At 47.4% G+C, this 14121-nt stretch overlaps 1 protein-coding gene across 1 annotated transcript in view; it reads left to right on the forward strand.

The window, feature by feature from the left end:
* LOC147120854 (guanylate-binding protein 1-like) overlaps positions 1-14121 on the forward strand; it is a 181642-nt gene that overhangs the window by 4554 nt on the left and 162967 nt on the right. Inside the window, 1 exon segment of the mRNA XM_085977237.1 lies at positions 3048-3157. Coding sequence (XP_085833363.1) covers positions 3048-3157 — 110 coding nt within the window.

The following is a 14121-nucleotide window of genomic DNA, read 5'->3' on the forward strand; positions in this document are numbered from 1 at the left end:
TTGCCATTCAGATAATAATCTGCCTTCCTGTTTTTGACACCATTATCCCTCCATTCCCTCCTAGACCTCTCCACAATATTTGTCATGGTTCACGACATCATCCTCTTCTATCCCCTCTCTTCTGTTGTCCACTTCCTTGGCAAGGTTTTGCTTTTATCTATCCAAACGGAGCCGGCAGATCTTGAGAAATGGTTCATATTCCCATCATCACACAATTGCCTGTGTAGTCCCTCAAGGAACTATTGTTAGCCTCCTCCTCTTTCTCAGATACCCCTTGGTCAGCTTCCATATACAGGCTGTTAACAACTAACTTTCCATCTCCACCATTTCCTTCAACCTCACAGCCACCCCAGTGCAGCCTGACGTCAATTTATGGATGAGTCGAACTTTCTTTCAACTGAGCATCAGGAACAACACGGAAATCACTTGTCCCTGCCATAAACTCTACTCCCTTACATGAAGCATCTAGAATAATAATCCACTGTTACCATATACCTAGAATAACAATGAACATTGTGCATATAGAATAATTATCCCTTAACAAGCTTACATACCTTTATAAGATCAGCTCTCAAATGCTACATTTCTAGGCTGAAAAGCTAAAGTTTCCAGTCTTTCCTAAATGCTCAGACCCTTTACAATAGGATTCAGCCCCATGGCATTAGACACAGTACTCGAGGTCCAGTCTGATCAGAGCACTATCAAGTTGAATCACTGCCTCCTCCGACCTATATTCTGTTTTGGCTCGGTAGTTCAAAATCCTATTGGCTTTGTTCATTGTTGCTCTGCATTGGTTGGTCATATTAAGCGTCGATACTATTGAGTCTCTTTCAGCTTCATCCTTGGCTATTTCAACACCATAAATGCAAGTTGTTGTGCTAAGGTGGACTCCACAAAAGGAATAGAGACAGCTGAGATTTTCCAATTGGAGCACATCTCTGGTGGGGCGGGATTCCCGCCTGCCATGGAGATGCTCCCCTGATCCTGGCCAAATTTCTAGCCCTGGGATCATAGAAGCATAGAAATTTATGGCACAGAAGGAGGCCATTCAGCCCATCGTGTTTGTGCCGGCAGGAAAAGAGCTCTCCAGCTTAATCGCAGCTTCCAGCTCCTGGTCCGTAGCCTTGTAGGTTACAACACTTCACGTCCATATCCAAGTACTCTTTAAATGTGATGAGGGTTTCTGCCTCTACACCCGTTCAGGCAGTGAGTTCCAGACCCCCACCACCCTCTGGGTGAAGAAATTTCTCCTCAACTCCTTTACAATCCTTCTGCCAATTACTTTAAATCTATTCTCCCTGGTTATTGACCTCTCTGCTAAGGGAAATAGGTCCTTCATATCCACTCTATCTAGGCTCCTCATAATTTTATTAACCTCAAATAAATATCCGCTCTGCATCCTCTTCCAAAGAAAACAACCCCAGCCCATTCAATCTTTCCTCATAGCTAAAATTCTCCAGTCCCGGCAACATCCTTGTAAATCAGCTCTGCACCCTCTCTACTGCAATCACATCCTGCACGCAGTCCTCTAGCTGTGGCCTAACTAGTGTTTTATACAGTTCAAGCATAACCTCCCTGCTCTTATATTCTATACTTTGGCTAATAAAGGAGAGAATTCCGTATGCCTTCTTAACCACTTTATCTACCTGGCCTGCTACGTTCCCCATAATTTTTTTTTGGGGGGGCGGGGGGGCGCTGTGCGGCCCATTCAAAAGTCCGTGCATACATGGTTTGTTCAATTTAAAAGCCGGCTCAACAGCTGTGCGGGACCGCTGGAGCACCGCGCAGCTTACAAGAACATTGCTGTCCTGCTACCTTCAGGGTTCTGTGGACATGCACTCCAAGGTCCCTCTGATCTTCTGCACTTCTCAGTGTCCTACCATTTAATGTGTATCCCCTTGCCTCGTTAGCCCTCCCCAAGTGCATTACCTCACACTTCTCCGGATTGAATTCCATTTGCCACTTTTCTGCCCACCTGACCAGTCCATTGACATCTTCCTGCAGTCTACAGCTTTCTTCCTCACTATCAACCACCTGGCCAATTTAAGTATAATCTGAAAATGTCTTAATCATGCCCCCGACATTGAAGTCTAAATTATTGACCTACACCACAAAAAGCAAGGGGCCTGGTACTGAGCCCTGCGGAACCCCACTAGAAACAGCCTTCCAGTCAGAAAAACTCCCATCGACCATTACCCTCTGCTTCCTGCCACTGAGCCAATTTTGGATCCAACTTGCCACTTTTCCCTTGGATCCCATGGGCTTTTACTTTTCTGACTGGTCTGCCATGTGGGACCTTGTCAAAGGCCTTGCTAAAATCATTAACAAAATGGAGACCATCAAAGTTGGGGCAGCAAATAGTTGTCTGAGGCCTGCTACAGTGTGAGGGTGCTAGGAGCCACCAGTAAAACAGGAAAGATTTTGCTACACATTTTTTTCTTTTCTTTTTGGGGATTTTGTGAATTGCAATGCTTTGACAGCCTTGTTGCTGACAATAGTATTGTGCCCCTTTCAGCAATCTCTAAATGCTGGACACCTGGGCATAAGAGACAGCCCTCGTGATGAAAATGCTGCGAAATACGCCAGAGCATACATTCCTTTATTGGTGGGTTGTTTTCATGCCCTCGCCCCTAGATCATCACACATTTTTCACAGCTGATCCTATCCACTGGGAAATGGAAAGAGGCCTGATGTGGCATAGGGCAATACCGAGCAATTTTCCAGCCCAGTCCTACCCCCATCCTCTACCAGATCTGCTCAGAAACCAGCGGGAGAGGTCTGGGAAATCTGGCCTGGCTGCTTTTACCTTCTCTGCATCTTCAGATTACGACTGATGTAAAACTGAGGTCAGCTTGTAAAACTGAAATGGAAATACAAACACCAATTCACTTCAGTCAGTATATTTTCAGTTTAAAATGATTAACTCATCTCTTTAGGGTGCCTTATCTTCACTTTCAGAAGAATTTGATTTGAAACATCAGTTTATAATTCGTTAAACGATGCATAATTAACATCTGACATTGGTTTTCTCTGTCTGTGTATTGCAGGATGATGACGGTAATGATACTAAGCTTTTTGCACTAGCTGTTCTGCTGAGCAGTATGTTTATGTACAACAGCAAGGGGACAATCGACCAGCAGGCACTGCTGGACATCAAGTATCCTTAACATTATATTGTTACACTGCTTTAAAAAATGAAAAGTAATAAACTATTGGTTGGATATTAACCCTAAATCACACTGTAAAACTCTGGCACAGTTAATGATATGTTTTTATTGTTTGAACTTAAAGGGCATAAAATGGGCCCAACAAGGGAATCACATCTGACCTGATATTGGGTAGTGCCATTTTTGGGTGCCAGCAGGAGGTAGGCACTTTATATATAAATGAGGGGCGATACACATTTTTTAGGCCCCTCTGCTAAAGTGGAGCTATTGGGAATGTTGATGCAAGAGGCTGGATATTCTACCCATTGGTTGAGTGGGCAGAAATCTCGTCTGATCTTCTGAGGAATACTATTTTCTAATTTTGGATGTGGTCAAGATAATTCAAGGGGGCGATTTTACCAGCCCTGGGGAGGCGGGACTGTCAGGAAAATGGCAGAATTTGGGGGCGAGTGCCCAACCCGCCTCTGTGCCATCTTGCCAGGAGGCAGGTAGCCATAACAGGTAGTTAACAGGCAGAAAATAGGATTATCCCATTTTTGCCCTCACAAGTGCGGGCTTCCTGAAGGCTCTGAAACCCGCCAGGTCAGCGAGGCGAGTAGTGGGTCTGCGGGCGTCGGAGGGGTACAGAATTGTGCTGTGGTGGTGAGTGATGGGTGCAAGTGTGGAGAGGTGAGTATCTGAGGTAAGTGCAAAGTGTTAGTAAAAGTGTACTTACCTTTGTTTCTTCCTGCAGGCTTCAGTCGGTGAGTACCGCGGAGGTGCGAGACTCTCTGCATAGAGATGACAGATGGCCGTTGCATTCTCCAATGTCTTTTTCCAAGTGGCAGGCAGTGACTAGTGGGGTACCACAGGGATCGGTCATTGGACCCCAGCTATTCACAATATATATTAATGATCTAGACGAGCGAACGAGATGTAATATCTCCAATTTTGCAGACGACACAAAGCTGGGTGGGCGTGTGTGCTGTGAGGAGGATGCAGAGAAACTCCAGTATGATTTGGCCAGGTTGGGTGATTGGGCAGATGCATGGCAGATGCAGTATAATGTGGATAAATGCGAGGTTATCCACTTTGATGGCAAAAACAGGAAGGCAGATTATTATCTGAACGGCAATAGATTGGGAAAAGGGGAAGTGCAACGAGACCTGGGTATCCTTGTGCACCAGTCGCTGAAGGTAAGCATGCAGGTGCAGCAGGCGTTTAAGAAGGCAAATGGTATGTTGACCTTCATAGCGAGAGGATTCGAGTACAGGAGCAAAGATGTATTGCTGCAGTTGTACAGGGCCTTGGTGAGACCACACCTTGATAATTCTGTGCAGTTTCGGTCACCTTATCTGAGGAAGGATGTTCTTGCCATGGAGGGAGTGCAGCAAAGATTCACCAGACTGATACCTGGGATGGCAGGAATGACGTATGAAGAGAGATTGTGTCGATTAGGCTTATATTCGGTAGAGTTTAGAAGAATGAGGGGATCTCATTGAAACTTATAAAATTCTAACAGGACTAGACAGACTAGATGCAGGAAGGATGTTCCCGATGGCAGCGGAATCCAGAATCAGGTGTCACAGTCTAAGGATAAGGGGTAAGCCATTTAGGGCTGAGATGAGGAGGAATTTCTTCACCCAGAGAGTGGTGAACCTGTGGACTTCTCTACCACAGAAGGCAGTTGAGGCCAATTCATTAAATATATTCAAGAAGGAGTTGGATATATTTCCTAAGGCTAAAGGGATCAAGGGATATGGGGAGAAAGCAGGGACAGGGTTCTGAATTTGGATGATGGACCATGATCTCATTAAATGGCAGAACAGGCTCGAGGGGCCGAATGGCCTACTCCTCCTATCTTTTATGTTTCTATGTAAAGTGACGTCACAGCCAGGGAAGGAGCTGATTGGAAAGTAGGACCTGGTGAGTATTTCTACAGTCCAGTCATTAAAGTCAAAGTAAGGTCTCTAGTTTAGAGTAAGTAGTGTTTAAAGGGAAGTAAGGTCCCTAGTGTATTTAATATTCTTTAATTTAAAGGAAGTAAAGGGAGTAAATTAAGGGTAGGTCATGGCAGGGCATCTCGGCACCGTGGAGTGCTCCTCCTGTGCTATGTGGGTAGTCAAGGACACTTTAGGGCCTAGAAATTCACTGGCACCCCATTTGGGGCGCCAGTCTCACCAGGGCGCCGGAAGTACCACCCCGGAAGGAGTCACGTGCGCCCGCCAGAAAGTCAGTTTCGGTGCCCCAGGCGGAATCGCGGCACTACTCGAGGCGCTCCGCATCCCTCTTGGGGCGCGGCAACTGAAAATTGCAGCGCAACGTGCCGCAGCACCACACGCTGCGGCACGGCGCGCTGCGGTACTGCAGGCCTTCCTCCCCTTCTTAAAGGGGAGGGGCCTGCTGCAGTGCGATCAGCGCTCCCGAGTGCCGGCAAAAGAGCCCGGCACCAATGAGAAGTGCCGCGATCTTGGAACAGCCGGCAAAATGCAGGAGGGTGGCTCGGGAGGCCGGGGACAGCGGTGTGGCGAGGTGCTGGCAGGCGGCCAGCAAAAATAATGGCCGCCCCGCACCTCAGCGCCTCTACCACCGCAGGTAGGCCCCCCTGAACCGGTCGCAAATTGCGACCGGCATTAAAGCAGGGGGCGCTACCAAATGTCACGATGGGGCGGTAGCGGTGCGCTGCACACACTGATGATGTCATCGGTAGCGGCGCAGCGCTAACGGCTATTGCCGCCATTAGCGTCCCGCTAAATTTAGCGAGAGGCGTGACCAGTGGCACAAAACCCTCTAAGCGCCTTCTTTGGGCGCTAACGGTTGGTGCAGCCCACTGGATTTCTAGGCCTAGGTGTCCAGGGTGAACACATGTGCAGGAAGTGTCTCCAGCTGCATCTACTCAAAATCCGCATTTCGGAGCTGGAGCTGCGGCTGGAGTCACTGTGGAGCACCCGCGAAGCTGAGCTCTTCATGGTCACACCGCAGATAAAGAGTGCACAGGCAGATAGGGAATGGGTGACCACGAGATAGAGTAAAATAACTAGGAAGGTAGTGCAGGAGTCCCCTGGGTCCATCTCCCTCTCCAACAGATTTTCCATTTTGGATATTGATGCGGGAGATGGTTTTTTAGGGGAATGCAGCAAGAGCCAAGTCCATGGCACTACGAGTGGCTCAGCTGCACAGGAGGGGAGGAAAAATAGTGGGAGAGCAATAGTGATAGGGGACTCTATCGTAAGGGGAACAGATAGACTTTTCTGTGGCCGCAGACGTGACTCCAGGATGGTATGTTGCCTCCCTAGTGCCAGAGTCAAGGAGGTCACTGAACAACTGCAGGGCCTTCTGAAGCGGGAGGGTGAAGAGTCAGAAGTTGTGGTTCACATTGGTACCAACGACATGAGTAGAAAGAGGGATGAGGTCCTGCAACAAGAATTTAGGGAGCTAGGTAGCAGATTAAAAAACAGGACCTCAAAGGTTGTTGTAGTGTCCGAGGATCAATAAGACTCAGACTGCAGGAGAACAATAAAACAGGTATTTACTGAACAGAGTAATTCAAGACTGAAATACAGAAGCCTGCTATGGCTTTATATACAGGGGTGGTCACTGCCGGTACTGCAGTATAGAATCAGTTCTTCTCTTAAAGGCACATGCACAACAATTCCTCCACTTTAAGATAAACAGTACATAACATTCATTTAACAACTAAATAATAACTAATTACAATTATAATTTTCTCTGTACTATATAAATCAACTGAAATAATCATTTATAAGTTCAGTCTTTGAGGAGGCTTCCTGACCCTGACTGGATAGCGCCTTTCTCGAGCATCCTGTTCTTGCGGCGGAGTTGATTCTGGCTCATTGTAATTGGTTGGTTCGTCAGCTTCCAATACCACTGCTTCTGAGGTAGACACAATCTGTACTTCGGGTTGATTACCAGGTGCACCTGCTCATGGTATGGGTTTGGCTTGTTCCTGTGACTCTGGAATCTGGTCAGCATGGCGTCTCACAATGGTCTCTCCAATGTCCACTGTGTACATTAGTGGTCCCTGCTGTGTGCATATCGTTCCTGGCTGCCATTTTTCTGTTCGGTAGTCGCGGGCCAAGACTGGTTGCCCTATCTTGAAGCTCTTGGTTGGCTTCTCATTGATGTGCTGGAATTGCTTATCCTCAACATCTCGTCTTATGTTTGGTTTGAGCAAATCCAGGTGACATCTTAGCCTTCGGTTGAAGAACATTATGGCTGGAGCTTGGTTGGTGACTGCATGTGTCGCATTCCGGTAAGCAAACAAGAAATTATCCACCTTTTGTTGTAGTGGTATGTCGTCATTATGCATTGCCTTTATGGCCTTTTTAAAGGTCTGAACAAACCCCTCAGCCAATCCATTTGTGGCTGGATGATATGGGGCAGATGTGTAATGCTTCACCCCATTATTCCTCAGAAACCTCCGGAAATCCTCTAACACAAACTGTGGCCCATTGTCGGAGCCAATCTGTTATGTCAAGCCATTCCTGGTGAAGATGGTCCGTAGGACTGCAATAGTTTTCTCCGTGGTGGTGGTGGACATTTTGATGACCTCTGGCCATTTTGAATGGGCGTCCACAGCAATTAGGAACATTGAGTCCATAAATGGACCAGCAAAATCAATGTGTACCCGTTGCCATGGAGATGAGGGCCACTCCCATGGATGTAGCGGGGCCTGTGGTGGAGCGTTTTGGACCTTCTGGCATCCTGTGCATCTCTTGGTCATATCCTCGATTTCTTTATCGATTCCCGGCCACCACACAAACGCCCTGGCTAGGCTCTTCATTTTTACCCCTCCCAGATGACCTTCATGAAGCTCATTGAGCACTCTTTCTCTCAACTTGGGTGGAATTACCACTCGGGATCCACACATCAAGGTCCCCCGGCACACTGACAGCTGTTCTCTCCTTGGCGAGAATGCTGGCAACAGTGAGTCGCCATGTGCTGGCCATCCCTTCACCGTCAAATCATAGACCCGAGAGAGTGTCGGGTCATTTCGGGTTTCCTTCTCTATACTTGAGTTTGTAAAAGGTAGACATTCGACTATGGTCGCATGGAATATCTCAACAGGGTCCACTGCAGGTGCTTCCTCTACCGTAGGCAACGGTAGGCGCGACAGCCCATCAGCATTTCCATGCTGTTTCGTACCCTTGTCCTCTATGTCGTACTGATGTGCCCCTAGAAAAAGTGACCATCTTTGCAGCCGTTGCGCCGTCATCACCGGAACTCCCTTCTTTGGGTTAAAAATGGAGACCAGGGGCTGATGATCAGTGAGTAGGGTGAATTTCTGCACGTGCTGATAGTGATTGAACTTCTTCACCCCCCACACCAGGCTGAGGGCCTCCCTGTCAATCTGGGCATAGTTACGCTCGGCTGAGGTTAACGAGCTCGACGCAAAGGCTATTGGCCTCTCTGAACCGTCAGGGAATTTGTGTGACAGCACCGCTCCGATGCCGTAGGGAGACGCATCACGTGCTAACCGAATCGGTACTGTTGGATTGTAATGGGCCAATACTTCTTCTGAAGTGATTAGGCATTTACATTTCTGAAAGGCACGCTTACACTCATCACTCCATTTCCATGTTACTCCAGTTTGCAGTAGGGCGTTCAGTGGGTGCAGAATTGAGATAAATTCGGCAAGAACTTATGGTAGTAGTTCACCAACCCGAGGAACGACCTCAGTTGCGACACATTTTCCGTTGTTGGAGCCTTGACTACAGCCTCAATCTTGTCCGGCGACTTCCCTTCCTCATCAATCATGTGGCCACAATACGAGATTTGTCTCCTGAAGAACTCGCATTTGAGGCGGTTGGCTCGTAGCCCATATTCCTGTAATCTCGTGAGCACCTGCTCCAGGTTGGCAAGGTGTTCACTGTCATTTTCGCCCGTAACCAGGATGTCGTCCAAATAACACTGGGTCCCCGGGATCCCTTGCAGGACTTGTTCCATCGCCCTCTGCCAAATAGCCGGGGCTGATGCTACCCCGAATACCAGTCGATTGTACTGGTGAAGGCCTTTGTGAGTGTTTATCGTGAGGTATTTCCTAGACGCTTCTTCCACCTCCATTTGTAGATACGCTTGGGCCAGATCAATCTTTGTAAAGCGTTTCCCTCCAGATAGTGAGGCGAAAATATCTTCTATCCGTGGAAGTGGATATTGTACTGTGTGCAGGACTGGGTTCACAGTTATCTTGAAGTCCCCACAGATGCGAACCTTCTTCGGTTCCCCAGGCGTGCTGCTCAATTATTTCTTCATTACAGGAATGACGGGTGTGGCCCACTCGCTCCAGTTGACCTTGGACAGCACACCCGATCGCTCCAGACTCTCCAGCTCTGCTTCAACGGCTGGGCGGATCGCGTAAGATACCGGTCTGGCCTTAAAAAATTTTGGGTTTGCGTTATCTTCGATTTTTTTATCCTTGCCGTTACTCCTTTTAAAGTCCCAAGTCCTTGTTGGAACACCTCTTTCGCGTCAGTTAGAATTTTTGACAGTCGTCCAGGTGTGACATCATCATCCTTTTTATCAGTCACAGTTAGCGCCTGAATGGAATGCCAATCCAATTGTATTTTTCGGATCCATTCACATCCCAATAATGGTGGTCCTCCATCTAGTAGAATATATAGATACAGTTTCTGTGTTTCCTTGCCGTTGTATTCAACTGGCACCCTTATTTTTCCTCTGGGGTAGACTTTTTGCCGCGTGTATGTCTTCAATACAATGGATGTGTCCTTCAAGGATATGTGTGAGAATAGCCGCTCATAGTCTCGTCGATTCATGACTGTTAGGGCTGATCCTGTGTTCAATTCCATCTTTACTGGGGACCCTGCTATCATGAGGTTAACCCAAATGGTTTGGTGATCCTCCTTTGCGATCACGTTGTGTAACTTTAGACAACTTAGTCTCCTGCTCCCGGAGTCCTGATATTCCGAACTACTACATAAGAACATAAGTCAATTTCTTTACTTTCTTGTACTTTTCCTTAGTAGTTCTTGTAGTGTTGGTTTTCTTTCCCGACCTGCAGACTCTTGCTATGTGTCCCATTTTCCCACATTGCCTGCATACTTTGTCCTTAAACCAGCAGTCCTTCTGTCATGGGTTGTTCTGCCGCAGCGATAGCACTTTTCTGCTCCATACGCCATTTTGTTAGCGCTGTATTCTTGTGGTTTCTGTTGTATTTCCGCAGCTCCCCGTGCTGCTGCTTCGTAGGATACTGCCACGCTGAAAGCCTGTTCTAGCATCAGGTCCTTTTCCGAAAGTAGTCGTTTCTGGGTTCCTTCACTCTGGAGCCCGCAGAAAAACTTATCCCGTAAGGTGTCTGCCAGTCCTGCTCCGAACTGGCAGTGCTTCGATAACTTGTGTAGTTCTGTAAGATAGTCAGCATTGCTCTCATCTTTGTGCTGGTTTCTTTTATGGAACTTGAATCTTTCTGCTATCAGCGGCGGTGTAGGGTTTAGGTGTTCCTGTAAGATATTAACAATATCCTCAAAACTTTTCTCCATTGGTTTAGCTGGGGTAATTAAATTCCGCAATAGGCTGTACGTTCTCGCGCCCATCAAATTTAATAATACTGACGCCTTCTTTCCATTGGCCACCTCATTGGCATTGCAGTACACTTCAATTCTTTCCACATACGTGGTTCAGTCTTCTACCTCGTTGTCGAAAGCAGTTATACTGCCACTCTTCGGCATCTTGGGTGATTTAAAATGGCATCTCCCGTGCTTTTTCTTCTTCCCCAATGGAATAAAATGGCGCCTCCCGTGCTTTTCCTTCTTCCCCAATGGAATAAAATGGCTCCTCCCGTGCTTCTCCTTCTTCCCCTTGCTGCCACGCTGCTCCTAGCATTCTACAGGGTAATGGCGGCGACCCGCAGCTTCGGCGTGTCTCACTTTTCCTTCCCCGCGTTCTATCCTCTCCACGCTGCCCTGTTCTTGAGCACCGACCGCGCCCTGTGCGCTCCACCCTCTCTCTCTTCCTCCCGACGACGCTGCACGGCCCCTTTGCAGAGCCGCTCGATCGAGCCCGCTGCAGTCCGGAAGGGTCAGCGCACTACCTGCTACCAGCACGACTTGCTGCTACACCTCGCCTGGGCCCAGCTCTCTACAGCCTCCCCTGCAACTCTCCGGTGGATCCCTGGGCGGTTGCCCGCGGTTGACGCCCACCGTTCTGACTTCGACCTCCAAGAAGCTTCTCTTCAGGGAAAAGATCCCCGTGAGGTGAGTTCAAACCTGCCCATCGCCAGTGTAGTGTCCGAGGATCAATAAGACTCAGACTGCAGGAGAACAATAAAACAGGTATTTACTGAACAGAGAGTAATTCAAGACTGAAATACAGAAGCCTGCTATGGCTTTATATACAGGGGTGGTCACTGCCGGTACTGCAGTATAGAATCAGTTCTTCTCTTAAAGGCACATACACGACAGTTGTAATCTCTGGATTACTCCCGGTGCCACATGCTAGTGAGTATAGGAATAGGAGGATAGAGCAGATGAATGTGTGGCTAAAGAGTTGGTGCAGGAGGGAGGGCTTGAGTTTCCTGGATCACTGGGTCTGCTTCTGGGGAAGGTGGGACCTGTACAAGTCGGACGGGTTGCACCTGAACCAGAACAGGACCAACATCCTTGCGGGGAGGTTTGCTGGTACTGTTGGGGGTGAGGTTTAAACTAACTTGGCAGGGGGATGGGATACGGAGTGGAGCTATATTAGGGAGTGATGCACAGCCAAATATAGAGGAAAAAACAAGTCAGCCTGTAAGGCAGAGCACATATGTAAAGGCACAAGGGAGTATGGCAAGGCTGGATGGCATTTATTTTAATGCAAGGAGTCTTGCGAGCAAGGCAGATGAATTGAAGGTGTTCAAGAACACATGGGAGTATGATATTGTTGCTATCACAGAGACATGGTTGAGGGAGGGGCAGGACTGGCAGCTCAATATTCCGGGATATAGAATCTTCAGGCGAGACAGAGGGGGTGTAAAAGAGGATGGGGTGTCGCAATATTAATCAAGGAGTCAATTACTGCTGTAAGGAGGGATGATATCTTAGCAGTTTCCTCTAATGAAGCCATATGGGTAGAACTTAAAAACTAAAAGGGGGCAAGCACTTTGCTGGGAGTGTACTATAGGCCCCCAAACAGACAGGGGGAGATAGAGGAACAGATATGCAGGCAAATCTCAGAAGTGTAGAAATAATAGGGTAATAATAGTAGGGGATTTCAACTTCCCCAATATTAACTGGGATAGTCAGAGTGTGAAAGGCTTAGTAGATGCGGAATTCTTAAAGTGCATCCAGGAGAACTTTTTGAGCCAGCATGTAGAAAGTCCTACAAGAGAGGGGGTGGTACTGGACCTAATTCTAGGGAATGTAGCCGGGCAAGTGGTAGAAGTGTCAGTAGGAGAGCATTTTGGTGACTGTGACCATAATTCGTGATATGATCAGTAACATGTGATTCTAGAATGGTACACTAGGTGGAGCTGTATGTATATAAGGGTGGGCTACCCACAAGGCAACAGTCAAGATGGATGCTGTGTACAAGTCCACATGGCATGAATAAAGTGACTAGCACAAGCTAGCTGTTCATAATAAAAACGTTTATTAATTTATGAACATTGCAATTCGGTGAGATTTAAGGTAATCATGGAAAAGGACAAAGATGGACCGGAAATAAATTTTCTAAATTGGGGAAAGGCTGATTTTAATATGATAAGGCAGGATCTGGCCAAAATGGACTGGGATCAGCTATTTGTAGGAAAATCTACATCAGAGCAATGGGAGTCTTTCAGAAAGGAAGTAGAGAGAGTACAACATCAACATGTTCCCATAAAGGTCAACGTGGGACCAACAAGCCCAGGGAACCCTGGATGTCAAGGGATATACAAGAATGAATTATAAAATAAGGGAGGCTTTTGGCAGATGCAAAGGACTAAAAACAGTGGAAGCCCTAGAGGAGTATAGAAAGTGCAGGGGGGTACTTAAAAATGAAATTAGGAGAGCAAAGAGGGGGCATGAAAAAACACTGGCAGGCAAAATAAAGAAAAATCCCAAGGTGTTTTATAAGTATATTAAGGGCAAGAGGATAACCAGGGAAAGAGTAGGGCCCATTAGGGACCAAAGTGGCAATCTGTTTGTAGAGCCGGAAGATGTAGGTGAGGTGTTAATTGAATATTTTGCATCAGTGTTCACTATGGAGAAGGGTGATGTAGGCTTAGAAATCAGGCAGGGGGATTGTGATAAACTTGAACAAATTAATATTGAGAGGGAGGAGGTACTAGCGGTTTTAGCAGGTTTAATAGTGGATAAATCCCCAGGCCCTTACGGGATGCATCCCAGGCTGCTGTGTGATGCAAGGGAATAGATTGTAGGGGCTCTGACACAAATTTTCAGAACCTCTCTGGCCACAGGGGATGTGCCAGAGGACTGGAGAACAGCTAACACAGTACGATTGTTCAAGATGGGTAGTCGGGATAAACCTGCGAATTACAGGCCATTGAGCCTAACATCAGTGGTAGGGGAATTATTGGAAAAAATTCTGAGGGACAGAATTAGTCTCCATTTGGAGAGGCAGGGATTAATCAGGAATTGTCAGCATGGCTTTGTCAGGGGGAGATCATGTCTGACCAATTTGATTGAATTTTTCGAGGGGTGACTAGGTGTGTGGATGAGGGTAGTGCAGTTGATGTAGTCTACATGGACTTCAGTAAGACATTTGACCCTGTAGGAATTGGTTCTTACTTTACACCAAGGGAAGAGTCCGAGAGCGGGAGCAGTCACACAGCAACAACTGCGAAACCGCTAGGCAGGTAGTGCAGGGGTTCCCTGTGGCCATCTCCCTCTCAAACAGATATACCGCTTTGGATATTGTTGGGGGAGATGGCGTTTCAGGGGAAGGCAGCAGCAGCCAACTTCCTGGCACCATGGGTGAATCTGCTGCACAGGACAGGAGGAAAAAGAGCAGGAGAGCT

This window comes from Somniosus microcephalus, chromosome 3, assembly GCF_052327205.1.
Source record: "Somniosus microcephalus isolate GS21.2 chromosome 3, FLI_Smic_1.0, whole genome shotgun sequence".
Taxonomy (NCBI): Eukaryota; Metazoa; Chordata; class Chondrichthyes; order Squaliformes; family Somniosidae; genus Somniosus; species Somniosus microcephalus.